This window comes from Camarhynchus parvulus, chromosome 2, assembly GCF_901933205.1.
Source record: "Camarhynchus parvulus chromosome 2, STF_HiC, whole genome shotgun sequence".
NCBI classification, from domain to species: Eukaryota; Metazoa; Chordata; class Aves; order Passeriformes; family Thraupidae; genus Camarhynchus; species Camarhynchus parvulus.
Genome location: NC_044572.1, coordinates 81,933,974 through 81,961,149, shown reverse-complemented (window position 1 = coordinate 81,961,149; position 27,176 = coordinate 81,933,974). Strand labels below are relative to the sequence as shown.

The 27,176-nt window shown below is 35.9% G+C and overlaps 1 protein-coding gene across 1 annotated transcript in view; it reads right to left on the bottom strand.

Annotated features, from left to right (window-relative positions):
* The window catches only part of ABCA13 (ATP binding cassette subfamily A member 13), a 169,957-nt gene that overhangs the window by 93,477 nt on the left and 49,304 nt on the right, over positions 1–27,176 (bottom strand). The window contains 13 exon segments of the mRNA XM_030964165.1: positions 572–768; positions 2,893–3,111; positions 3,954–4,143; positions 6,863–7,000; positions 8,386–8,520; positions 9,548–9,617; positions 10,574–10,903; positions 12,088–12,202; positions 13,025–13,325; positions 15,749–15,925; positions 21,582–21,672; positions 22,289–22,402; positions 26,635–26,774. Coding sequence (XP_030820025.1) covers positions 572–768; positions 2,893–3,111; positions 3,954–4,143; positions 6,863–7,000; positions 8,386–8,520; positions 9,548–9,617; positions 10,574–10,903; positions 12,088–12,202; positions 13,025–13,325; positions 15,749–15,925; positions 21,582–21,672; positions 22,289–22,402; positions 26,635–26,774 — 2,217 coding nt within the window.

Genomic DNA, 27,176 nt, shown 5'->3' with positions numbered 1-27,176 from the left:
CTTTGCCCTCTTTTATCCATAGCAAAGAGTATTAAGGCTTTAGAACTTCCAGCTGTTTTAAAAGCTTAAGAAATTCCTTAAAATGATACAACAGCAGTGTGTCTTTCAATGGATCACTCAATGCGAGTTATTACAGCTAATTGAGTGCTCACTAGCTGAAGAGTTTGCTTCCCACAATCAATTTTAGAATTAGTGTAGCAGACTCACGATGAATATATTTTAATTAGAAATATATAAGCATCTATGTACAGGTATATGCAAAATAGGAAATGGAAACCAGAAAGTAATTTTGGGAAGCTGAAGAAAGGGGAGAAGCTTCAGGACAGGACTTAGGACTAAGCTCAGTCTTTTTTAAGATTGGGTATCTTTCTGTGCAATAGTGGATAATTATTGTAATATCATTTGACTTGCCTTAAAGCTACCAAGATCAACTTAATGTTTCCTCAAAAATTAATTTATTTAGCTTCTGATAATGTTTTGACCATACTTTTGACTAACCAGTTTAAATTTATTGGAAAAAAAAAAAACAGAAAAGAAAATAAGAAGCAAACTATGCGCATAAACTTTGTACCGGCTTTGTACTTCAGAAGAACATCCCAGATACTACGGCGAGAACACGGATCTACTCCACTGGTGGGCTCATCTAGAACAACTGTCTTTGAGTTTCCAATAAAGGAGATGGCAATCGACAATCTCCTTTTCATTCCCCCAGAAAGGGCCCCAACAGGTTTGTACTGATGCTGGGATAAATCCACATCTTCCAGAGCTCTGAAATAGGAATACAGAAACAGGACCAATTTGAAAATGCTTTTCTAGTTACATTCTGTTCACTCAGAGAACAAGTACTGAAAATTCATTGTAAATGGAAAGCAATAAAATCACTATATAGTCTGGTATCAAAAACAAATAGAAAAAAAAAATCTCTACCTACAAAGCATAAATGCTTATCATCCTCAGATGCACAGATTTTAAATAATATTGTAAAGGAAATTTTTAAATTAAAGATAATAAAATTAATAATAATTTGTCCAACAACTTCAGCAAACTACAGATTACAGCCCCTCTAAATAATGACAAAGACTGCTAGTTTTGGGAAATAAACTGATTAGAGATCCTTGGGTGGAATAATACTATCTAATCAAAGTTATTCTAATTCCTATGTTAAGAACTGGGAGATACCTTATAGATCTTTCCAATTCAGCCCTTGCCCTTGCAAGATGCTCAGATGCTGGTCTTGCATCTGGCATGGTATGGAAACATGATTAATAAAGGCAACCCTGTAAGACCTTTAACTTATTTTTCATCACACTGAGAATACAGTCACTGACCTAAGAGCTTTCAGCTGCTATTAGCTTGGCAAGCTGATAGGAGGCTCAACAGTCCTAAGCTAAACTCCTGACTAATTTCAGTGAATATGCAATCTCTAAGCAACGCCATTTACCCTGACAGAATTTCTCATTTTTAAGAAAATACATTTCAATTGCTGTTCTATAGATATATAGTGAGAAAAATTGTTCTTAATCTCTTTAGAAGCCTGCTTTTTTAGTTAATAAAAAGCTTTTGCTTAATTCTTTTGTTGCTTTCCTAATTTCTCTGAAGTCTTTTAAAGCATTTGTTTCCTTTAAAAATAATTTTTCTTAGTAGCAAGGCCTGCAGAGTTCTGAGTGTTCTCATGTGTCATTAGTATGACAGGCTGCTGTTAGAATTACAATTCAGCAGTCTAAGTACATTAAGACACAGAATATTACTTTGCATCAATTTTAAACCATTTACTGAGTTTGTTTTGTCTCTGTAGTTCTAGAGAATTCCTTCTGTTGTTTCTGGAGAGAACAGGGTGTCCACACCTGAGTTTGTTCAGATCCAAATTTAAAAGTAACAGGCTTTTATGACTGCTACCAAAAAGGAAAGACACTTTGTCACAAATGCCTCTGCATATGCCTGATTGTGCACTTAAGGAAGAGTCTCATCAACTTGACATTTTTTTCCATTGAAGCATGGAAATGCCCAGGCCTTCACAGAGTCTAGCATGAATCAGAAGGTAAACACAAACTATTTACACTGCCACATTGTTTGAAAAGCATACCTTTTATTTCTGAAGTAGAATAAATGCAGTTTGCTATTAATGAATCAGATCTCAGCTTGTAGAGTTTTCTAGTTAGTTTAATATACACTAGGAAAAATTAAGATCTAGTCCTATATTGAAGAAGTATCAGCACAAAAACACTAGCAAATGTTTTTTACCTGACAAGTGGCAAATCCTCTGAGTTCACATCAGAACTCTGACCTATTTTTGCCATTGTATTTTTCATTTTTAAACCTCGTCATTTATTAAAAACATTTCAAGGCTGTATTTGGCAAAGGAAAATGAGGTGGCTTATGTAAAAATATTGTAGCCGTCACTGCCTTTACCTGGATTTCCTGGTTTTCTAACCTTCCTTCTGCTGCAAGTGAAGGAATACAGGATAAGAAATGTATAAAGTAATTTTGTTGATTTATTTAAAAACTCGGTGTAAGCATAGCAGTTTTCTTTCTATCTGCTTCTCCATCAAGGATAGAGGTAAGGCAGACAGCATGTGGTGGAACCCCTGCAACTTTCACTAGGCTAAGCACCTCCACTCCAGTGCAAACATCATTATTTGATGGTTCTGTATACCAGGTTTTTAAAGAGTGACAGTTCCCTCTACAAATATTTTCAAGTAATAGTTAGACACTAGGAAATTTATTTTCAAGTCATGATTTCAGAACATGAAATGTGACAAAACCTCACAAAACCCTGCAGTTTCCATTGTTTATCCCTTGTAAGTTTTGCATTTTCTCTTTTTTATTTGGGTGGCTTGCAACAGTCATTACCAATTTACTTGACAGCTTTCAAGAAAAGGAAGGAAAACTCACCCACTGACTTGCTCATCCAACTGTTCTTTTGTCCACCCGGGTGCCTTCACTGACCCATAAAGCAGGAGATGCTCTCTCACTGTCAGCGTGTTGAACAGGACGTCGTACTGGGGACAAACACCCAGCTCTGTCCTGATGGCAGCCAGCTCCGTCCGTATGTCCTTCCCATCAACAATAATGGTGCCAGAGCTCGGTGGATAGAGACCAGTCAAGAGGGATCTGATATAAGAAAAGAAAAAAAAAAAAATTTGGCAAGATAACATGCAATGAGCTCATCGCTTAGATATCCTGAGGCATGTTTTAACATCCTCAGAGTAACACCAATTCAGTCAAGTATAGTTATAGAGATATCACTAATGTTTTGGGTTTGGATTTAACTACTTTTTTCTTGTGGTGGCTGTTTGGGTTTGGGGATTTTTTGGTTGGTTTGTTTGTTGGTGTGTTTTTTGTTTTTTCAACATGATCTCAAGAGTTCTTAATTTCCCTTCTTCCAGAGAAAGATTTTTTTTTCCCCAACCAAATCTAACAGGTGGTTGTTTCCTTCCCCACATGGGTATTCTGTGAGGAGTATTTCCCAGTTAGGTCCCATCCTGTGTCACTGGCTTGATGAAAGCTGATTATAGCTAACAGAAAGGTAGAAACATAAGCTTCTTAGTTGAGACTTTTTTTAAGGTCATTTTTCATTTTATTACTTTCATTTTTGGTCAACTGCCAAGAAAAAAGTCCCCTGCAACTTCTAGGGACAAAAATACCATAAAATGCCAAAAAAGAACACTCCTTCAAGATGTGTTCAACTCCCCAACCAGACATGCCGAAGCCCTACTTAAAAGTTCCTGGGATATCACATTATGGTTCTAGTGGCACAGAGGACTCAGTTCTCTACTCATTACATTCCTTTTGTCATAGATATACAACCTTCACTTTCCATGTTCTTTGGGGAGTTTATCAAATATTTATTTGAGGGGAAAAAAAAAGCATAGCAAACAGTTCACAAAATTTTAAACTGAAAAAGCATAGCAGAGATCAGAGGGGACAGTAATAGCATTAAAAGTCAGGCTTACATAACTGTTGTCTTTCCAGCTCCATTAGGTCCCAGGAGTGCTGTTATCTGGCCCTTATGGAAAGTGAGGTTGAGATCTTTAACAGCGGCCTTCTGACCATTCACGTGCTCCTTGGTGAGGGACAGCAGCACAACACCAATGGTGGTGGTTCCTTCAGTGCAAGGGACTTTCCAGCCCTGAGATGCTGGGTCTGTGTGGGGAAGAGTAGCAGAATGAGCATGTTGCTAAATCTCAACATGTGTTTATGCATAAAAAGAATAACAAAATAACTTAATTTCTCCCACCATTTACCAAGGCCTAGAACAGACGTTCAAATTGACTGAACTGACACAAACTACACTGAAATGAAAGATACCATACCAATTAATATTCGCTAAGAATTTGGCCCATTTGTTACGCTGAGTTATGTGCATGTCTACATATGTCTTGATAAAGTCATAAAATAGTTGCTATATTTTTTTCTAGTAAAAAATACTTATAATAACACTACTTGAATCATTTTTTATGCCCATAAGCATTAGAATATTCTAACTGTGTAAGCCGCTTCATATATGTCATCCAGTTTCAGGCACACAATATTGACATAACATTCACAGGCACAGGCAGTTAATCTTCTCAATTCCCCTCAGTCAACTAAGCAAAGCAGATCTCTGAAACGATTCAGAGCAGCAGCCCAGCCCAAGCATAATTCAAGGTGCTCAAGGCAAGCAGATATCCAGCAGTCTTCTTGCTGTGAGGTAACATCCTCAGGAAATTGAAATGCCGTATGACACCAACGAAGTTGCCTTCCTTTCCATGTCAGGTTTGCACTACTTTCCAAACATGAGCAGAGTCTACCAGCAGCCCCATTACATTATTCATGTGCAATATTTTATTGACTCTTTACTAGTTAGAGATCTGGCAGTGAGATCTCTATTTTTATTTATTTATTCTCCGGTTTATTTTATTTTTAAGGAAAGGCAAACCAGATTGGAATGTTAGTCCAAAGAAACAAACTTTTATGCCTGAGAATTATGAGAAGAGAGAATTATTCTATGCATATACATACACATAAGATATTTATGGTTTATAGTTATATTCTTTGCAATCATTTTACGTAAATAAAATGCAAACATTACAAGAACAGAGAATTATTCTCTACATAAAAAGCTTGAATAATATAAATCAAATTATAAATTTAAAAAATATATAATTATTTCAAAGATTGGTGTGTTTACACTGCGAATGAAGAAGTTGTTTTGCTGTTTTCACACTCAATTTTTAGCTCCTGTCAAAAATCCATTCTAAACTTGAGGTCATTCGCTAGCAAGATACTACCAGCAGTTGTGACACTACTGAGATCTCCTACCCATGCACCTCTCTTCTAGGAACCTTTCTGCTGTTTCCTAAATTTGCATCCTTTAAATTAACAAAAAAGCATTCAAGTGCAGAGGGGCCTCAGACAATGTAGCTCAGGAAAGACTCGGAGGGAGAGCTCCAAGTTACTTGCAAGCACTAAACTGATTACCCTGGGACTTCTCCAAAGGGGAGCTCCAGGTGGGTACACAGTGCCCTGGGTCACTGCCAGCCCTGCTGCAGCTGTAGTTCCAGCAACGTACACTCCCAGCTCCTCCCTCACACACCTCTGATTTCCTAAATGCTCTCCATGCCTCTGAGACCAGCCCTTACCTGGGCTGTATGGAACAAGTGATGAAATTGCCCAGCAGCAGGTCACTTTGCTCTTCCTAGAAAATTCTTCATGGCTGCATTTATCCCATTGTCAGTACAACGGCACACAATTCTTGTAAAGGACAGCAAGATCCTTTGCTGCAGACAGTGTTACTATTCACACACAATTTGCTATCAACCACATGACATGAGGAAATCACTGAAATAACTTGAGCCAGAAAACACACTAAAACTGGTCAGGAAGAGAAGTTTATGTCTTCTCTGCCTGACCAGCACACATTATGTGCTGAATCCAGAAGGAAACGCTGGAAATCTTCATTTTATGTAAGGACCAAACACAATTGTCTTAACAAAATGGAGTTGTTCCAAATCGCAGAAATTCAGACAAAACTCATATAAATCATTTTTCCACGAGTGTTTGAAAGGAACCTCAAAACATTTTGAAGTCTGCTCCAATCTAGGAGACACCTGTATGTAAAACTGCTGAGTTGTTCAGCTTCTTCACCTATGCTACAGACAACTGGATCATTTCTAAGACATTGTAACTCCCAAAATAAGCACAACAACCCATCATGTTGTTCTGAGGCCCAAGATGGAATACAAGCGAGAGTGACTTACTCCTTCATTTCCAAAACCTAAACTCAATGTGGGAACGTCCTTAAAAGGACTGAAGAGGGGCAAAAAGGTAAAAAAAATCTGAATTAATTGTAAGCAAGTGAACATACATAGAAGAACAGAGAAATCTGGAGGCCTATAAAAAATTAGTTACAATAACAGCTTTCTAGACAAAAGGCTAAGAAGCAGAGACAGAAAGAACAGTGATTATAGAAGAGGGAAATTAGAAACAGAAGGGAAAGAAATTAACAAAGTTCATTTTTCCACTGAAACAAGAAGCAAATTTTTTAAAAGTTAATAAAACCCAACAGGTTTCAGATTCATTAAGAGTATGAAAGGGTTCAGTGGCTTCCAAAGACCCAAGAGATACTTATTTTACATCTTTCAAAGAGTTTTCTTAAGTATTTCTGTACAATACTTTTCACAGAATTAATCAATCATTATGGAGAGTAGCAAAATGAAACCGTTATTATATGATATTCATAGTATATACTACATTATGAAAGAGAGAAAGGGGTAAGATCTAAACATATAATACAGAACCAAACAATGATAAAAGCAGATTGACTATGACTAGTACGCCACTGAGGAAAAAAAAACATTGTTCAAATTCTATTACTACAAACCTTTTTCTTGGAAGTTTTCATTGAAGAAAAACATATTAGAATTCAGATAATGTCTCTTGCTTCTCTCTGTACCACACAGGTTCTTCCAGTAGGAAACAGTAAAGGGAAAGTACCACCGGTTCTTCAATCCAAATTTTCCTATGTTAGAATTATGATATAAACTGTTGAAAAATTTATAGTCATTTTGCATCTGTTTGTAGACTAAAATGTCCTTTTATTGCTTACAATGAGTTGGTTACACCATTTAATTAGCCCAAATACTTTACTTAAAAATTTTAATAAAGTGTAAAGAATGTCATTTGCTCATAAACCAGGTCCTTCCATAAAATAATCAAGCCTCAGTGATGCTTTACCCTGTCTCCAAATCAGCTTCAAAGTGTAACAGAATCATAGATCTAACACAATCTTGCAGCCCATAGGGAAGAAAATGCACCAAATAGCCTGCCAAGAGGAAGAGCGTATTTTTTTATCATAAAAATAGTCCATTTCACCAGTTCTTCCATTAATATCGGCAAAATGCAAACAAATCAGCCACCAAAAGAAACACTTACTATGGCACATAAACAAAAAGGGCAAAACCACAGTCCTATGTACAAACTAATCTTTGGCAGTGCCTGATCTTTTCAGGCATTACTTACCCATCACACAATACACACTCTCTCTGTTTGGAGTGTCCTTACGTTGACTCTGAAGGGTAAGTGCCAATTGAAAATAAAGATTTTTAAATTCAGTTGCATATTCCACCCACCCCTATCTTTCAAGGCAAAATTAATTTTAATTTATTAAACAAAGAAATACAAAGTAGCCAGAAGAAAAAGCAACATACGCAAATCAGAGGAAAGGTAAATCATCAGAGGAAAGGTAAAACATACAGTGAGGCGTGAGGCCATGATTAAAAATACATCAACCAACTCAATAAGAATTATAAAACTTGGTTCATGAAAAAATTTAAATAAACTCACCACTACTTTCTGAAAATATACTTGAAAATCAATTTGTTTTCTCTATACACTGGATTGTGGACTGATTGGGAACAAGATACAGTTACTGTGCTGTCTGAAGATTTTTTGATCTGAAAACATGCTGTTGTCCATGGGTTTCAGCCCAGATACTGAGAGGAGATTCACCCTTTTTCCAGGAAATTTTGCTTGTAGACTAAGCTCTCTTACCGCGAAGATCCAATAAATTCCTAATTCTATCAAATATTTGTCATACCCATCATCAAACAAAAGATATTTCATCCCTGGCTACAAATTCTAGTCCATGTGTTAGCACTAGTTAGTATTTATGTATTTAGGAAGATGTTGTTTCCCAGTCCCTAAAGAAAGTCAGACAGTTTTGCACAACAGAACCATAACTCAGAAAAATACATATTTTTGTTTTATTTGCATAAAACCAAGAAAGACAATGCCACAATAAATGTTTCCTATGGTGACTGAATGTTTACATTGTGAAGATATTAATGGATGAATAATATTAAATAACTTCAAAAACATGAAATAAGAACAAGCTCACGGTCTTACCAGGAATAATATTGCTGAAATACCAGCCGCCAACAAAATATAAAATGGAGTCAAAGAACATCATCCAGCACATCCATCCAAAGGTCATGTATCCTCCTTGTGCCATTGACTGGTGCACATTATCCCATTGAATTCCTGGTAGTAATAATAATGATTTTTTTAAAGGTCAAAGCTAGATCAACACAGCATTAAAGATCACAAACACATCAACATCACACACTTCTGGGCATTTAAGCACTGGCACAAGACAAGCCATAGTTATTAATAGTAATCCTAATGAACAGAAAAAAATTTCTATGCCTCTACAAGCCTGTGTTTAGAACAGCAGGTGACACTGCTGCTGGGAAAATGTAGAGAAGATGTTGTAGAAAAGGGTGTTTATGAAGTTTTAGCTGGCCCTTAATTTGGAAAAAGAAAAAGAACTACAACACTGGCAAAATGAATCAGGCTTTAAGCCACTCTGCTGATATAAAGAAAACGATTACATAAAGTTTAATATCATTTCTATAATGCTAAATCTGAAGATTTAAGTCTGTGAATTCTAACTAAGAAGCATTGTGTATATTGACTGAATTTAAACATGAATGAACTCACTGAATAATTGCTTCATAAAATTATTACATTGCAGAAAGGAAAAAAGAAGGTGTGAACACTAGTGCTACAGAAAGCTACCATACTGCTAAATGGAAAACAAAAGTAAGAAAGTAGTAAATTTATTAAAAATATTGTATTTTTTAAACTGCAAATGCCACTTTGTTTGCAGTACAGTGGATCATGAAATTGCTTCTACAATTCTTTTTCCACAATTGTCAAGGAAAGTAGCTTCTCCCAAAACACATTTTGCCCTTCCTTCAATAAAGATGAGTCATTTTGATGAAGCGTCTGGTGGGAAACTTAAGTAATATATTCTGCAATTGTCTCTTCCACTCTTACAAACTGTGGTACCATTATGAAAATTTTTCAATAATTTGAAACATCCACTGTCATGAATATTGTTCTAGCCATAATAGTCAAAAAAAAAGGATTACATCCATTAATATACCTGAACTTGATCCAGCTTATTAATTTATTAGAGATTTTTTCAGAACAGATTGAAAAACATTTCCAACTGTAGTTTTTGAAATAATAATTACAAAGCTTTTCTCCTAGCCAAAGACCTTACCTATTTCTTGGCCCTCAAAATATGTAATGAAAAATATTCCTTGCCCAAAGGCAGTTGTAGAAAGAAGACACTGCAATATCAGAGAAAGAATATGTGAACATAATAAATAAAATGAAAATAAAAACATGTGAAATCAAAACATGCTCTTAACAAGTTCCATGAAATAAAATATACTGTGAAACTAAAATCAAGCACAAACTAAATAGACCTTTTTTTCCCTCCACACCGGCTAATGGTTGCTATTTCATTTATGTTTTAACCATACTTCCCCACAAACCTTAGTAGTATTTGCTCCACCGAACAGAGCTCCACTGACCTAGTTATTATTACTGGAAAGTGTTATTTTATCTGACCAACTGACACTGAAAAAATGAGCATTTTTTAACAATGTATGAATTATTCCACCAGCCTAATTTAGTGAGTTATTTTGAAATAGTGAAGCCATAATGTGTGAAATATGGTTTTCTTTATATGATGGTGATACTTGATGTCACATTCAGGGATGCGATATTTTAGGACAGTACAAAGACATAAAACAGACTATGGAATACATAGAACAGGAAAGGACCTGAAAGAACTTACACCAAAGAAACACATATCTCAGATTATATGGTTGGACAAATTTCTGATCTATTCTCCAGTTATAATAACAGAAAATCAATCACTAGTTTTTTCCAAACAAATAATGACTTTGAGAAGTGAAATGTCATCAGCTGATCTTGAAAATTCCCTAATGTTACAAATATTTTGAAGTCAAGACATTAAGAGAACTCATGAGTATGAGGAATGCAACTTCCTGATATTTTCTGTAGATTTACAAAATTGCCCTGGCACATTATTTTTCATTCCTTTCTACCTTCTAAATATTTTCTCAGTTGGAGATTTATTAGTGTGATTTATTGCCAATAATCACAAAAGCAAACAGAAACATGGGAAAAAAGAAATACATTATGGTCTGAAGATTTGAAACTATAGAAATTCACAGCATAGTTGGAGGAGAAAAATTAGAAAAGAACAAATATTTACCATTATAATCTGGTTGGTGAAACTCAGCTGGTTCTGCAAGACCAACAAAACTATGTAGGGTAAAAAGCTGATCATGTAGACAAGGCTGGCACACAGAGCTGCTGTATCGGCACTGCTGAAAAATGCTCCCAAAAAGTAGCTTAACATGATGACTGTAACTCCAAATAGCAGGAGAAAAAGGAAGATAAGGAAGCCATTGCTATAAGCAAAGATACCACTTGCTTTTAAAATGATGGCCAGAGCACAGCTGCTTACTGTGAGCACAATGACGTTCTCCAAAAACCAAGCAAAGAAGTGAATGGCTGGATACACACCCATTGTCTTCATATACTGCAAGACAACAGAACAAAGAGAGTTAAAGTCAGGAAACAATTTTTCTTTTCCCTTTTCCTTTTTAAGCAAAGCATTTTGTCACCAAGACACTACCAACTTGCCAAAGGATGTCATCTTCCCCTTAAATTTCTTGTTTCTTTGCCCTTGTGCTGTGCTCTCTCCTGGATCAGACATGTTATTGAGCAGGGCAGGCTCTGAGATCACGCATGAGCACAAGGAATCACCATGCTCAGCAAAACTCTCTTTTGCATAGGGTTTCAAAAACAGATGTCAGATTACTGGTTCTTCCAGCTAGGATTTTGCCTTTTTATACTTTAAAAAGTACTGAGAATATCCACAGCAATATATAAACAAATATTTTTTTCTCAGCCTGTTGCCCTTCTGAAAGAATTTATAACCTTTATGTATTACCAGGCAAATAACAATTTAGCCAGGTATGAAGTACATCTCTCTTTTTCTAAAAATATGCTTTTGGATACAAGCTAATAAAACTTTTGAAGCAGTTCTCATAAGACCTTCAAAATAAAGGTGATTTAATATTTTGGAGCATTAAAAAAGTTTACTTTACAACAGAATGATTAGAGAAATTAGATAATTCCTTAATAATTCCCCAAATTAAAAATTGTACTCAAGCAGTAATTGTGCTGATACAATGAAATCAGTGTAATTCTTTAAAAAATGTATTTATCCATACAGAAAATGTATCACAAAGACTTTGTCCTTCCAAATGCTTAGCACCTGCGAAGACTAGCTGTTGAAAGAAGCAAATAATTGGCTCCTTTTTTTTGGTATGCAATTTCCCTTTTATTTCTGATAATTACACGGTTCATAACAAATTCTTAACTTATTTTAGGTAGTTTTATCATTGCTGACTACATAGAGCAAAATATGAAAAAGAATCCAAAACAAAAATCATTCTAATCACACAGCCTTCCCAAATAACACTTTCTAGCTTCAACTTTTGCTTATTGCTTTTTGTCTCATGGACAATATTTGCATACTGATGCTCAAACAATGTTTTGAAACTCAGTTGGCAGCTAGAGCTAGAGCCTACTGCCCAGAGGAAACAAGTGAAAACAAAGCCATCTGGATTATGAGTACTTAAAAGTACCTCATAACTTTTGTATTTCAGTGCACCTAAATTAATACATTTTCTTTTCAGAGGTTAATCTGCCTCTTACCTCTTCAAGATGAATTTCTCTTTCATAAACCAGCTTGCGAACCATACCAGCAACTGAAACCATCCATGTTAACATCATCATAAGTGGGAAAAAAAAACCTATGTTGTTCAAGAATCTATGAAAGAACAAAATATGAAGATTTGTCAGCCCACAAAGGTAAACTATTTTCTAGCAGAATGTTAATAGGCTAATACTGGAACTGTTCTCAAAATAAGATCTGACATGAACAATAAGATTTATTCCTGATCTGGTTAGAATTACTTATTTTTTATGTAACAAGCTAAATGTATATACTATTACAATATTATTATACTAATTTTATATATTATAGTATTTTAAACCAAACAGCTGATATAATTACTCTTTAGGGCTCCATTCAAAGCCAAACAAAATTCAGATTTGTGTCAATGGCAAATTAATATATTTGGACAACGAGGAATAATGTGACCCAGTCAATTTTCACTCCACTCCAACAAATTTGTTACCACTGACTAATTTTAAAATCTAATAGTTGGGATGTTTTGATGGTTTTACAGAGAACAACCCTACACTTTTGCTTCATCAACTTCACCCTTCAAGTGACCAATTAACAGTTTGTGTACAAGACAACTAAAGATTTAAAAGAGATTTCTTACAATAATTTAAGCTAATTGCATACTATGTTGACACAGCCACTGTCCAGCAGACTACACCACACTATGGCTGCAAACATTTTGTAAGGGGTTGTTTGCCAGACAAATGTTGCGCAACATGTTATGTTAAACACAGCTGCTGGGCAATAATTGCTATGCTGTAATACTCTGGTATGGGATGTACTTGTTCAAGACTGTGCAGAGATATACATTCACCCACTAAAAATTTCCCTTGTTAGATTTGTTCTCTAGAACTAATCTAACAAGGATAATACATCAAATGAAAAAGCTGAAATTTTACTTACAGATCACTGGTATGGCAAGGGTAAGGCATGGCCTGCACCTGAATTGCTGTCTCTGAGGTGTCTGTCCCAGTCTGTGCTGAAATAATTGCCCTTTCAATCATATCTTGAAGAGGAATAAAGACATGGTTGTATTTAAACCCATCAGCTGGCAACTTGTGGGGATGGGATTTCCATGTTGGATTTTTAATCAGATCTGTTCTCATGCTGTAGAGAACACTGGTTCTAATTGTATATGAAATGTGCCTTGGAAGGAGATTGCTAGAATCTTGTTTCTTGTCCTCTGGTGTACTGAAGATGATACCTGACACAAGAAGAAAGGAAGCTTCATAACTAAGCTTATATAATTTATGCTACTTCCATAGCTAACTCATGGCTAATTACCATATGATATAGGATGCATTAATCTGTCAGGGCAGGCCTCCAAACTTTCTTGATTCCAAGCCCAAAAATGGCAGGTTTCAGAGACACATTTTTCACGTTCATGAATATGAAATGTAAAAGATGATTCACATGATAAATGGGTTCGTAAAAAACATTTTTATCTGAGGTGATTTCTCTTTTTTTGAGCTGCAGTTTTCTCTTTGCATCCACATTGAGACCTTTTTGGGGGACTGATATCAGTTTCACAGTAAAAGCAGCAGCCATAAAATTTCTCCATCAAAGCATCAACAGCTTTCATAAGCAGATGACAAAGTAAACAGCGCCAAACCCACTAAAATTTATTCTGATGTTAATCTTCAAGTCAGTTGCAGAAGTTCTAGTTTAGCACAGCAGAATTTGCATGTTTGTTTTCTTGAGCTCTGTATAAAGGAAAAGAAACCCCAACCAAACAGATGAAAGCTTAATATGTAGCTATAAAGGTGAAGCCAAATACATGAAACTGCTTGTGTTCTCTTTTTGTGTGATCCAGACTTTTTAGGAATTCCAGATAAATGCTAAATGTTACTTCCTTGGGAAAAGAAGATACCTTACCTACCAGGTGGTTCTCTGAAAGATAATAAAATACAGAATACTGTCACAGACATATTTTATGAAAAATCCTTTCGTTAGGACCTTTTCTCCTGAGAAGCTGAGAAGCTTCAGCTTCTCCATGTTTTGCTGTTTTGGAATGTGATTTGGAGAATTGTTCACCCAGCATGTGAAATTGTTTTTACTTGATGACCAATGACAGCCACCTGTGTTGAGGCTGTGAGCAGTCACTAGATTTTATTATCATTCCTTTCTATTCCTTGCTAGCCTTCTGCTGAAATCTTTTCTTCTATTCTTTTAGTTAGTTTTAATATATAATTTTCTTTTAATTTAATATATATCATAAAATAATAAATCAGCCTTCTGAAAAATGAAGTCAAAATTCTCATCTCTTCCCATGTCGGGGTTGCCTGCAAATTCAACAGAATACTTTACTGCAAACCTGATTTCTTTCAACTGGCCAATCTCATTTTTTCATTTACACAAACAGTTGATTTTCTAAGACATTCCATGAAGATATGAAGGCTCTGAAGACCACAAAAAAAGAAAGGAAAATTCTATTCCAGTTTAACATCTTTCTATAAAAAGGAATGTATGCCTACATCAGAGCATGTAACGTTGACATGTTGGACACACTACATTCCTTAGAACGTCATCTTCTTGCTCTCTAATAACGTGAGGAGATAATAAGGCCAAAGTACTGAAAAATACTCACACAAAATGTCTTGATTTATATTAGCATATGACCCTTCCCTGGTAAGTGGAAGAAAAATGAAACTATAATTTGATCATCCAGTTTTCTGAGGGCCAAGACTTATCTGTCCTTTTCTTTCCTTAAAGAGACAAACGGTTAGCCTTCTCCAAAGTACTCCTGACAATACCTTGAGGTACAAAGCTATACCTTGAGACAATTTTCCTTGTCTCAAGGTATAGCATGTTTGTTTCATATTGATAGAGGGTGGCAATTGCCAGGGTACCGTGCAGATCACAAACAAGCATGAGATTCCAGACTGAGCAGTTTCCTTCTTAACTGCTTTCTCGTATCTTCTGTTATACACTTTGAGGCATAAGGGTGACAAAAAAACCCAAAAAGACAGAGGGAAAATATTGTGGAGCATTTTTTATAGACTTAAGGGCCTTTCTTGGAAACACTGCATGCAACCTACAGCATTTTCTGCAAGATAAGTGTGTATGTTAAGGGAAAATATTCTTGCCTTTTAATCTTTTGTAAAATTAATTGATTCTCAGCAATAAGCATATAATGCAGGAAAAAGAGAAAAAGTGTAATCCCAAGGAAGAAAATAAATTCCTTAAGAACTTATTTACTCTTAATAAACAAGCTAATTTCTCTGAGGGGTTTAAGAGTAAATCTTAAAAAATCCCCTTTCTTTCCTCCTTTTTGAAAAGTCCAGGATATAAAAGATAAATTTTGAAAGGATGTAAACTAGATGACCTTGTCATCTTGTTAAGTTTCCTCAGTATTCCACATTTTTTATCTTTTTCTTTAAATAGTTATGACCATTCTTTTAAACATTTTGATAGAAATAAGAGACTCCAAGGACTCATTCATTTGACCATTCCACAGTTAAAACAGTCTTTCCAGCTTACATTAGAGCATTCAAGTGTGCTTTATGTTGACTGTATTTAATGCACACTTTGAAACTGTGTAACCTTTACCTACCTTATCATAAACACAGACAACAAATACAAAGTCTGAAATTTTCTGTAAAAATACATTTTACATAAGGTACTTACTAGCTAAAAGATTATTTTCCTGCATGAGCTCATGAGCCCTCTTCTCCAATTTCTCTATAGAGTCAAAAGGTTGGAAACGGTCCAGTAACACACAGGAAGAGATATTTACAACAAGCTGTGTCAACAGGTCAATCTGTTTACTTGCTGAGCTGTTAAGCATCTTGTTCGTCATAGTTTCTAAGATGAGGAAACAAATTGGACTTGCTTAGTTTTAATGATCAGAACAGAAAGGTGTGTTGTCACTTGCACATCCTATAAGAGTAAATCCTCATTGTATTTAAAAGAAAAAAAGAATTTTAAAAGACATATAAATTTTAGTGTGAACTTGGGGAAGTGCAGTTCATATTCCAGTGGCTTTTACAAGCCCTCAGCTACTCTTTTCTTCCATTTCAGGGGAATAAAAATGTAACAAATTCTAGCAAAGTTCTAGAAAGAGCCCACACCCTTGGACTTTTTCTTATGTTTCCATAACTACTTCCACAAATACAAGGGAATTACTGTACTTCAGATATCATAATAGATATTAATCTCTCATTTAGCAACATATTATCCAGTTCTTTTCTCCTTGATAGCGTGAATATTTCAAGAACCATATTAAATAGAGCGTAAGCATTTTGACAGGAGTCCTACATTTAAAAGAATCTGAAAAAAGCCTACTAGTCTCTTAATTTTTACTTTATCTATGGATCCAGGAGCAACATATACCTCAATCAAAATCTGGTTTCTAAAAAACTCAACCTTTGGAGGAATTCAGATCTTCATCCATTGGTAGAGAATGTAGGGATAATGCTATATCCTTATGTTTGAGAGAACAATCAGAAACGATAGCAATGAGCTAGAAACGTGCTATCTAGATTTAATAAAACATCTGAATTTCTCAGGTAATAAACAAGGCTATAAAACATTCAACACAATTTTCCATCTTAATTTTTTCAACACTCGCCTGATAATATAATCTTTAAAAAAGGATAGGCGATGACCTCTTGTGATAAGAGTGGTGACAGACAAATCCTGGATCATAGACATTACTCAGCATCAGCACAGGAAATATTACAAGAGGAAGGCAGATAAGTGGAAAATGTATGAAGCAGTCTGAAGAAGAAGCATGATTAACAGTGAGAAGGGTAAAGTGTACCAGGAGAAAAAGCAGAGGAACTGACAGTCTAGAATTCAAAAGATAGGCAAACAATGACAAGGTGAATTCATAGGTTGAGAGAAACCATAACAGAATAGAGATAATAAATGTCTTATTTATGGCTGTCCTTGAGCAGGACAAGAAAGGAAACACCCATGCTGCTCCCCCTTTTTTTTTTTTTTTTTACAGCCTAAGAGAGAAGAGAATATTTCTAACATTAAGCCTGAGTGGCAGGGTTTTCATATACATCTTTATATATGTGTATGTATTTATACAGAACCCTATATGCATTATTTTGTATGAAGACAAGCTGAGAGGGTTGGGGTTGCTCAACCTGGAGAAGTGAAAACTCCAGACAGATCTTATTGAGGCCTGAAGGGGCCTACAAAAAAGGCTTTTTACAAGGGCAAATACTAGTCGGACAAGAGGGAATGGCTTTAAACTGTAAGAGAATAGGTTCAGATTGGAACAGGTTGACCAGAGAAGCTGTGAATGCCCCAAGCCTGGAAGTGTTCAAGGTAAGGCTGGATCAACCTGGTCAAGCAGAAGGTGGCCCCATGGCAGAGGGATTGGAACTGTATCATCCTTAAGGTTCCCTCCTACTGAAAGCATTCTAACATTGATATATATATGCAAACACAAGACACTAATTTGAAATCAATAATTAGCTAAGAAAAGCTTCTCTCATGAGTTAAATTGTTGAATAGTTTAGCATAGGAAATAACATCTATATTGCTGTTGACTTGGAGTGTGGTATACATAAATATATCTGGAAAAAATACTGTCTTAATGTGCTTAATTGTCTTAATGAACTTCTGTACTCCATCATAGAAATACCACATATATGAAAAAATGCAATCTACATGAACATTTTAAAATCAAGATCTATAGAGTTGAAGACCTTGTTTTTTCCCATTTATAAATGTAGCAATTATGAATGAAAAACTTAGTAAATCTGTGTTCACTATTATCTTCATATTTCATTAAAAATATCAAGTCAGCACTCATCTTCCACTCAGCTTGTTTAACCTATCATTAAGTAACTGGAAGAAAATACAAATTATTTATGTAAAACCATTGGGTAAAAGTGCTGTTTAAGTAAAAATAAAAAGTTGCCGGAAGAATAAATTAGATTAAATCAGGAATAAATAAATTTAGGTCAGAAATTAGAAGAAAGTTTCTAATCAGAAGATTTGGGCAGTGACATGGTCTTCAGTAATGGCACTGCAGCTATTTGTTCCCTGCCTTATAGATACAAACATATCATTACAATGAGGGCAGCAGAGGGAATAAGCACAAAGGAAAGCTGCTTGTTTTGGCCTTGTTTTTTATTGCCCTGGCTGTTACACACAGCGTCTCATGTAGCCCTCTGTAAGCAGAGCCCTTGATAGTGAAAAAAGAAAATTCATATCTGGAAGAAATCGCAGAAGAAGGACAAGAGAGGGACTCAGCAAGTAAGAATTTAAAAGAGGAGCTTGCAGCACAATCGTCTCCAGTGCTTCCTGTGGGTTTGTGCCCAACAAGGAGCTCACAAGCACTAGTGGGTCAGGGTTTCTATAAGATCAGTAGGAAATTATTCCAAGTTGCTGGGCTGCAAAGTAAGCATAGAGGAGAACAATTGCTTTGCCCACACTCAGCTAGTTTGAAAAGTAAAGGGATTAAAAACAAAGCTACAAGCTTTTTAGTCCTCAGCCTAAATATTTACCTTGCTCCACCTGAGTAAATATGACACAGTACTCCTGCTAAACAGTTTTAGAAATTGATAACCTTGTGAGGTCTTGCAGCATGATGATTTTATAGAGACATTTGAAGAGGTCTACATCTATCCACTCTGTCCATGACACTTTACAGCAGGAGTAGCACAGAAAAAAACATCACTAAGTCTGTTAACATTTTTTATATCATTGTAGAGAAATAAAAAACTATACCAAGACAAGCACCTTGTATTTGAGGATAATGAAAAGTCATCTCTATGTGAGCATAGATGTGATAAAAGATATTTGATTTAGTTAGAAGACATAATCACAGAGATCAGGAGATTTTAGAAAGCTGGAGCTTTGGATGAAAATTAAAAAGATTGTGAGTGGTAAAACCATTAACATGGATATATTCAAGGCTTTAATTGGATGCAAGCAAGGTAATTACAGGACTGAACAGCTGATGCAATATAAGATTAATGAAAATTTTAAAAAACAAACATAAGAACAGGTTTACAGTTAAGTTACACATGATTATGGTCCAATAAAATAAACAAAGAGTACACAAGCTAAGATAAAAATAAGAGTGCATATCATTTTTCAAGAAGTAAAACAACCAAATGAATCTATACAAAGAGGCATAATAAATGCAGAGGAGTGCTCTGGTGCTTTGCAGAGATCAGTTTCACAGAGGCATATATGCTCTTGTGATCTATAGCCCCTATTGATTTTCAGTTTTTATATGATGCTAATTTTACCAACTGTAGTCCCTTAAAATAAGGAAATCCTAGTTTCACAAGCCACTCAAACCATACTTCGTCTTGACCATCCAAACTATTAACCATTTATTACATATTATTAAATGTCCTTAGTTCTGTTAAAAAAACTATAGTTTGAGAAACACAGGTACAGATTTCTTTGGTGTTGTCTGCATCAGTGAAAACGGATCTGATAATTCCAGATATCATGATATCTATTTAATGAATATTGTTTGTCCATAACCTATCTTGCAGTTCTCAGTGTTAGGTCCACACAAACACAATCCAGCTATTATTGAACTAATAGATTTAGATAGCTATGTTTCCAGCGCTCCCTGAAGCTTAAGAGACTTGTTCCTTCCTCCATCCTATCTTTCCAACATCGTGATAGTGTGAGCTTGGTTTTTAGCTGTATTATGGTCCATCTTCACCTCAAGTGGTGAGCTGTGCCCAACTCAGACTAGCCAGCTGTTCACTGGTCAAGAAAACCATCTGAAGAGAAAGCAGATTTGAATTCGAGTTCCTTGCCTAAGGAGGACACAGAGCCCAGATTCTTTCCAGTTTGAATTCCAGATGCCATTTGCCATTTTTCTTACTGAAAGAGTTCACAGGAAGTCCCAGTCTTCAAAGAAAGCCTTCAAACCAAGGCCAATTTCTACTAAATCTCACAACCTGTCTGCTAAAGAAAAGCCACACCAGCTCACACCAACTGTGGCTGCACCAGCTCAGGGCAGTAGTACAAGACTGAGAGCACACTTCATTTACAAGCTCTCAGGAGCCTCCATGGATTTTGTCCATCTCCTGCCTAGAGGCAGATTCTGGAAACCAATAAAAGTGTATTTCAGGTGCATTTATTTATTTTAGCTGTAGTCTTTTTGACTGTAAAGTAGACTTAATGACTTATATTTCTGTAAAGTCAGTTTTTTCAAAGCAATGAGTGTCACAAAGTTCCTCTGTGAGGGTACCTGAGGGCTCATCACTGCCCTCCTCCAGAAAGCGACTGGTACAGATTTCTGTCTGGCTCATAATGATCCAGGCACTGACCTGAAACCACACAGATCTGTCCTTTCTACCACAATCCTCCCCTGGGAAGTACTCTACTCCCTTTATCTGTGATGTCACACTGTCTGTTATTGCATTTTATCCCACTTTTGTCTCATTCTGATTCTCAAAATCATGAACTTTTCTCAAATGACACTGGAATCTGCTTCAGTACAGAGTTTTCCTTCTGGAACATGCTGGCGAGCATTTTAATGATCATGCACCTACTTTGCTAAAACCTGGATATACTGATTTTTTTTCAGTTATCAAATTCTTGTAAAATCATTAAGTAACATAAATTTACAACATAATCCTTTCTCTTCTCCTACTTAAATCCTTGAATATCCCAAATTAGCCAAAAATAATAATTCTCCTTCTCCTCCATTGGGAGTCATCCCCCTTGGGCTGTCTATCTAACCCTGGAGGCTCTCTGTTTGCCTGCCAGGGGTCACTACCGAGGCAGAAAGGGAGCAGCCAGGGATGGCTGTGCCCAGGGGAAGGCTGCCAAGCAGACCAATGAACCAGGGCCACCCTTTCCCACCAGAGCTGCACAGAGCTGGCACTGGGCCTGGTCCTGCTCCAGGCTGCAGCTCCCACCATTTCACAGCTGGTTGTGGACCTGGGCCCACACTGCTTCCCACAGAGAGATGTTCTGCCCTCAGCATCATCCCCACAGCCCCACTGGGCTATCCCAGGGCTGACACTGACCCAGGTTGCTTCCTACTGACAGGGTGGCTCCCTGGTTATAACCCAGGGAGCTTTTCTGAGGCTCAAAGGACACCCCATGCAACTGATCGTGAATAAACAGAAAACATAAATATGGAGAGTTGTTTATCAAACACTCTGTATCCAATCTCATTTTCTATTTATTTCCTTCAAAATGTACTACAAAAATATACTTCTACCTAATGGAACTGTGGCTAGTATGGCCTTTTAAGTATGGATGATATGTTTGAGACTCTCCCGTGACACTTTTCCACTTCTGACTTGTTACTAATATTGTTTCAGTATTTGAAATTCAAATTATCCAGTCACTCAAAAGAAAACAGACAATTACATTTGAGACTAACTCAAGAGGGTAAAGTCTCTTATTACTTTACTCAAGTATCACTGATGTAAGTAAAATATTCAATTTCAACTAAATGTAGTTCTAACTTGAAGTCTAACAAGGCTAACCATTACATGTACTTTCATATACGCACCATACGCTTTCATTTTTTTGAGGAGTTTTTCCATGTTGATATCCAAATTACTTTCGATGAAATGCTTTACAAAATTGTTTTGCAGTGCTTCCTGAAATGAAAAGTGATAGATGTTACCTCAGGCTTATCTTCTCTAAGAAAATACAAAATATACATTTGTATTAATGTTCAATTCCATTACCAAGATTTCCTGCATGACACTGCAGAAGTCATTTAGCTCGTCCATGTCTTTCCCTCTTAACAGGTTAACACCACACATTTCAAATAAATGGCAGGGGGACAGGGAAGAGATTTAGGAGAGGTGACAGAGGAAGGCACAAACATGTACAATGGAAAAACCTCAGTAAGAAGAATGCTTTTCTTTTAAAGTTCATATTTCCCTCATCAGTTTTTTTCATCGGTTTGACATCTTCCTGGCAAACATAAGCAATGAACAAACAAGTACCAAGACCATTTTATTTCCCCTGTTTTTCATTGGTACTGGAGCAATACTGGAGATAGTGAGGCAACAGTCCTTTTATGTATTTTCATGTCAGAAGTTTCTCAGCATCAGTTTCTAGGTTCATAACCTAAAGCTAATCTGCCTCTTTTTCAGCTCTTTTTAAATCTGAAGTCAGATATATGGGTGGTTTTGCATGTATAGAAATACTGTCTAGATCAAACTGCAAGAAGTTGGAAAATTGAAAGATCCCTCACAGTTCACCAACCTGCAGTCGTGAGACTGTGAGGACATTTCCACTGGTTTTGAAAACCTCAGACATTCTAAGCCATGTCTCAGAATAACTCTTCAAGTTTTCCACAAAACCAAAAGTGAAATTAGCCTAGGAAAAAAAAAATACATGGAAACAGATGAAGTGAAACATGTGCATAGTAAATTTTAAGAAACAGAAAAAACTGTCATGCTTTAGATCTTGTGCAACTCCTTTCCATTCCATTTTGATAGTCAGCAGTAAGAATATCCATGTTTTCTTTTTTTTTACCTAAGAAATCAAACATATTTTTTTCTATACCAAGCAAATCAAAGTTTTCCTGTGCTTTGTAGGTTTCCCACCTGAAGCATCAACAGAGACTATTTTATAGTGCCTCTTTCATAGAGAGTATCATGGGGGTGCTTGAGAAAGACAGAAAAAATAAATAAAGTTGGGACATATTCAAAAGAAAGCCTCTCAGTTGTGGATCTTTTATTCAAACTAGTTTGACTGAGTACATAATAAAACTGAAATTTGGAAGCACAGTTTGGACAATAAATATAACTGATCAATCAATCTCTTTAAAAATACTCTCACAGGGAAAGACTTGAGTAAAGCAAAATATTTTCTGTCCCAGTCAAACACAGGTTACAATTTCTCTCTTAGTAAACAACCAGCAATTTTTTACCAGCCTGTTTTAAACAGATCATAAGTATACTCAAGACTAGAAAATATTGCAGTATCTTTTTGTTTAAATTGGTGTTATCAGTCACAGAAGTGCATTTAAGAACAATCCAGCATAGTTGTTATGATAAAAATTGTGACATTTTCCAGCAAAGAATGTCTGCAGTGAGTTGTAAACTCCAATTTGGGACCACACTTTTTGCAATAATTCCTGTTGAAAGCATACAATTTCTACCATATTATTTTAAGTGCCTTTTTCAAAAGCTCACTCTTAGCACAACATGAGAAAACAATTTCTGGTGGCTCTTTCTTCCTCTTTGTAACACAGAACACCCTAAAGAGACCTTGCACATAATTTTGTTTACTTGAAAAACATTATGCATTTAAATTCTATGAGAATCCCTATTCCACTTTAAAGACAAAGCGATCCTAAATGTTAAAATTAATCCTGCTGACAAGCAGGCTAAATAAGTTCTTCTGATCAGAAGTAACACAGAAACCTCATAGATTGAAACCCCAAGACCAGGCACGCTGGTGACAAGATCAAGGAGACCAGGAAGGCTGCAAGGGTGGCAAACAGGCAGTCTGGGAGATTGTTTTCTCCCCAGGAGAGAGCAACTACAGTTCTCACCAGAACACAAGGAAATCAAACTTTCAGACACTACTAGAAATTATTGTACCAAGCAGCTTGAAAGAACTGGGCTCAGTAGAGCTTAGTGCTTCTTAACTTGATTCTGAACAGCACAAAGGAATATAATAATAATAATAATAATAATAATAATAATAATAATAATAATAATAATAATAATAATAATAATAATAATAATAATAATAGGAGTTCACTTTAAAGTAGTTTTGCTTTTTCATTCATTCATTGATGATCATAGGCATTTGGGAAGTTCTTGCGTCAGAAGCCTTCCCCACACAGAACACTTTGGAGAATCTGTCTCTTATCAAAGCAGCAATAAGAAATAAAGTCCTACAACTTTACAAAGTGAACCATAAGAAGTTTCCAGGAAAAGATAATGTCCAGCCAAGAATTTCAAAAGCACTCGAGGATTAAACAGCTGAACTACTCACTGTAGTGTAACCTCCTGATTAAAATTCCCTTTTTATGAGGGAAGTGGAAAATAACAAATGCAAAGTTATTTATAAAGATGCTACTAATGCAGACTAATAATTCTGAAATCTAAGTAAGTTTTAATTTTTTATACTAATAATAAATTACCATAAAGAGTAGTGGTAAATAAAGAATAGAAATAACTACAGCTGGGAGATAAAAACATAGAGTATTAAAATAGAAGGTGCCACAGTCTGAAGCAGAAGAGCAAGCAAGTTGGCAAGAAGTGGTTGATGAAGAACTCACCATACGCACAATAAATACTAGGAATTCATATAACCCAAAAAGCAAGTAGGCAAATTATAGTAGCAAAGTCCTGGCAAGCCCCCCAACATTTTTTGGAAGCAGCAAAAAATTATTAAAAATGATTGTTGAATATAAGATCAACTCTGAAAATCTTATGAAACAAGAAATACTTCCATAAGATCAGTTCATCAGTGGCAAAAAAACTTAGTTGTGAAAGCGAAGATCAAACACATCACACGAGGCCTTTGAACTCCTGGATGCCAGTTAGCACTGAACTGCTTTACCCTCAGTCATCACCACAGCCTGCTTCTGTGGCTGTCACCACCATCACTCCACACAGTAGAATTGCTGCCTTCTCTGAAACTCAAATCCAGCAACCTCACAATTAATCAATGAATGGTCAATTACATGCTCTCAAATTTAATAGTCCATGTGGAAAACTTAGAGAATATGTCAGAATATACAAACATCAGTATTCTTCAAAGCTGTAATCTGATACTTTTTTCTTCTAGTGAATAGATGACATGTGGCCACACAGTATAAAGGAAGCCAGAACTATTCCATTTCAGTAGGAGATCAGGCTTGTAAGGGCTACAGGGCTGGGGTTTAGTAGCAACAATTGAGCATTTGAGACACTGGGGACAGTATTTTGAATTTAGATTTTGCTTGTGTTCAAGCAATAGCTGAGAGATTTCTGTAATAAAAACAAGAAAATTTTCTACTAGTTTCATATTTACACATAAACAGATACCCATTCATAACAGCATGTTAGATTTACAGGACTGGAAAGAGGGGCAAGAGTGTATTTACAGAGATTTCTGAATAAGCTCATGAAACCTGCAAGCCTAAGAATATATGAGCAGAATAAGAGTTTCTACCAGAATCTTTGTATTGTTCCAGCGCACTAAATCCCACCCCCACAAAAAAACCCAATCAACCAAAAAAAAAACAAAAAACCAACCCCAAAGCCAGCTTTTTTCTGAACTGTATTACTCAGTCCTGATTCCACTAAAATGTCTGTGGGGAAATATACTGTATGTGATGACATTCATCTTTCCTACAGATGTTTTTAAGAATGGAGGTTTAGCATATTAATTGGCAAAATAATGTGGAAATATTTTAAGTGGTATATTCTAAATGTCATTGTAACATAGAATATAAGTTCAAAAATATAAGTAATATTTATCATTTTTCACAACTCATTCTTTACAGAATTTCCATCTAGAAACATCAAGAACAGCTTTATTTTAACTGACTAGAAATTTTAAATTGATTATACTGTGCTCCAGAGCGATAACTTATGCTCCCCAAATTAAGTTATTTAACTGCAAAGCATGAAATCACTCAATCCTTTTTTCCAATTCAGAGCAGAAACTATAAAGCTACATAGTATCTGCTATCTACAGTGGGGTTTTTGGCTTAGTTTTTTGCTATATTTTTAAAATGCAATTCATAATACCACAAAGTTTTCAGTTTAAAGTTATTATGGTCTTTTTGTGTACCACTTACAAGCAGCATTTTTTTTCCAAATTCCTATTCTTGCAATAACTAATATTGCAGGTTAAAATCATATATTCAGAAGATCAATGCAAAATCTGCAGAGAAATCTAAAACGAGTCATAAACCCTTCTCTTACAGAAGTTCCTCTAAGCTAGGCATGTAGAAACATGTCATTGTCAATAATCCCACTCAAGAAAGAATGCCAACCATAGCAAAACTGCAGAGATAGTAAAACTCTTGAATACCATTATCAGCATCCACATACACAGCACCTCAGTTAAGACTGGTCACTCAACTACTGGTGCTAGAAACAATGAGGATGAACTACTGATTACTTAAGTTTTTTTCTTTTTAATTCAGCTCAGTGATTCCCCAAGGACAAGCTTTTTTTCCCCCTGGGGCTATCCCTTCCCACAGGTCTTTATGCAGCCCCATTACAGTTCCCATGATAAGAAAATGTTAAAGGCAAAAGCTTTCCCAGAATATGTGCACCCTACACCTCGATTCAGCATGACTCACATCACACTTCTGCTACGGTGTTCTTTTTAATCTTTCTACACGTGCTTTAAAGAACTTTGAACAAAAGTGTGCTTCTCACACTGAGTTTGAACCACTGTAACAAGTAGGATAAAAGTTAAGAGAAGCATTAAGTTTAAAGTGGGAAACAGGTGAGGGCTCAGGGGGCAGGCTGGATCTATTTTTCTGAAAGGCAATTATCCAATTGCTTCTGCCTACCCTGAAAGAAGTGGACCTTTAAAATGAATTGCAAAGACAAAATCAATACACAGAAATAGTGGCATTTTTTGTTACTCACCTTCTCCATCACCAGGTCAATCATGCTGATGTTTGAATTGTACAGTATCTTCCCATGTAGTAAAGGTTTCAGGAAAGTCCATAGCAAAGCCCCATTAGGAGCCTGCAAAATCTCTTGATAAAGCTTCAAGCAAAAAGGAGCTGCAAAAACAAAGACAGATTCACATTTAAGATTGACTTTTTTTTTTTCAAATTAAAGCTTGAGTCTTGTTTTAGAGTCTACCACAGCACCATGCCAAAAACTGTTATGAGTGTTTTGGTAACAACACCATACAACTGCCACTAAGTAATCATTAGAGGTTCCTATAGAAATTGTTTAAACACAGTCTATGACAGTGTTGAGGATGCAGAACTCTAAACACTGAATATGAAAAAAAGCAGAATCTAAAGAGTTCCTCACATTTCTCAAAAGCCGCCTGTGAATCCCATTTGTCCTAAGTGTTACATTAGTGCATTTTAGAGCAGAAGGACATATGCAAAACCTCTGCCCATACAAGTGAATTCAGAGGGAAAAGTCACCTTAAAAGAGAAAAAAAAAATCCT